This window comes from Limulus polyphemus, unplaced genomic scaffold (assembly GCF_000517525.1).
Source record: "Limulus polyphemus unplaced genomic scaffold, Limulus_polyphemus-2.1.2 Scaffold553, whole genome shotgun sequence".
NCBI lineage: Eukaryota > Metazoa > Arthropoda > Merostomata > Xiphosura > Limulidae > Limulus > Limulus polyphemus.
In genome coordinates this window covers 365,815-367,861 of record NW_013666163.1, presented here as the reverse complement: position 1 = coordinate 367,861, position 2,047 = coordinate 365,815, and the positions used below count along the sequence as shown (strand labels likewise).

The window sequence follows — 2,047 nt, the reverse complement described above, 5'->3', positions numbered from 1 at the left end:
CCCACCACGGGTATCGAAACCCGGATTCTAGCGTTGTAAGTCCGCAAACATACCGCTGTGCCACTGGGGGCTGTACTTAATGATGAAAATGGCAAGACTAGGGGACACAAGTATACGTTTTAGCAGGGTAGGTATCATCATTAGCTAACACAGCTTTATTTTTCTAACATGATGATTGGCCTTTATAATGGGTTGCATTCAAATATTGTAAGTGCAGTTAATTTGTCTGAGTTTAATGGAAAACTTGATAAATATTTGATTGATAAAGCTGGCCTTGAGGGTTTTATTTTAAAGTCTAGTTTAGTGGATGGGATGGGCTATATGAATCAAGAGGTACCTTTTTGTACTTAAATTATATACGTATGTGTATATATTCATCACACAACTTACTTGAACTACTACGTTTGCCTGACCTAGCTTGTTAAAGCTGCCGAAAAGACTTAATTATTTCATCTCAAATGGCTATCTTTTCCCAAAGTACCTTCTGAATACTTTTAAATATGGACTAAATTTGCGTATACGATAGTTCTGAAGCGTAATTTCCATTGAAAAAGGCCCCATCCTGTGGCTGTTATGTCGAAAGCACGTCACTCTTCTCTGCTTGCCTTCTATAATCCATCTGATGTACACTAGGTTTTTCCAGCGTCCATTTCTACAGTCCAATCGCACATAAATACATAAGCGCTGCGTCTGGCAACTTGATAGATATGTTTTCGTATGAAATAGCATGAATATCCATTTCTTTCTCCTGCTGCTTCAGGTATGTGACGGTTGAAAGGAAGCCTTATAATAGTAAAGCCATACCATTTTGGCACCGTTTCCGTACAAACCAGTATTTTTGTGAGGTACATAGGGCTCAGATCACTGGTATGATAGTACGCAGAGTTAATATTGACCATTGTAACCACTTTTTCCTCAGTTGCACGTGGCCCATTATCCAACGATGACCATTAATCCTTTCGAAAAGCTTTCGCGACATGTCGCGTAAGACATTTGCAAATTTCTTTCATCCATTGACTGGTGGAAAATAGTATGGGACTTGTTGCAGTTATCAATGGCAACATATACTTTTTCCACGGCTAGGCTGTTCATAGAAATTTTCTTTATAGTTTGTCTTCCTTTCCCAGATACGTCGTGAAAGCAAACTCTGTACATCCTGTGTCGCTTTTTCAGATGGTATATTTCTTTATTATGCTACACACTGTTGCCTGGGTCACGTGAACGGCATTTGTCACTGACTTTATGGTTCGTGGATTTTCTCACCTGTTACAAGATACTTGGCTTATCACAGCTCGGATACGACTTGTTGCAGGTATCTTTCTAGATGGTCTTGGTGATGCGAGTAAAATGAATATCTCCATCTTGAAAGCTCTAAACCCCCAATCGGAACACACATTTGTGATCTGAGTGTATAAACGTTTTACATCCGAAAGCGATCAGTTTTTTGTGGCATCGCACTACCTACGCAATATCAAACAATATCAAAATGTAGTTCTGATACATGTCGTTCCACTGAGACTTTATATCGACTGTGGTTGTTATGTGACTTGCTGATTTGTATATTCAAAATCATTTTAATATAACATACTTACCTCTCTGCATATTCACAAGAATTACTTGAATCGGTGATTAAGTAGCGTAAGATCTGAATTTGATTTACTTGAATTGGTGACTAAGTTTGTTTGAGTCACCTCTTGGTTTACTTGAGTGATATTGCTGAACATCATCACATACTATATATAGTACTCACTAATCTGTTACTGGCCTAATATTTCCTAATCAACTTAGTGTTAACTATAAACAAACGGTAAAACTCACGTGTCTGAGGAAACGGATTATGTTTTCTGTCGGCACATCTACAATAACATTTTGCACTCCTGCTCTTCCTATTTCCTTCAATAGCTTTCGGTATTCCTGGCCTGGAACAAGCTGCTTCACCAGCACTTTGCGCTTTTTTTCTTGCACCAAAGGATCTTGAAGTAACTCTTGAAGTCGTATCAGTGCTACAAGTAGAGGAAGTCGTGTAAAAATAAATTATTTCGACAGT

The 2,047-nt window shown here is 38.4% G+C and overlaps 1 protein-coding gene across 1 annotated transcript in view; it reads right to left on the bottom strand.

The window, feature by feature from the left end:
* Positions 1-2,047, bottom strand: part of LOC106459058 (glutamate receptor ionotropic, kainate 2-like) — a 185,850-nt gene that overhangs the window by 56,077 nt on the left and 127,726 nt on the right. Inside the window, exon 4 of the mRNA XM_022385436.1 lies at positions 1,819-2,003. Coding sequence (XP_022241144.1) covers positions 1,819-2,003 — 185 coding nt within the window. The remainder of the gene's footprint in view (positions 1-1,818; positions 2,004-2,047) is intronic.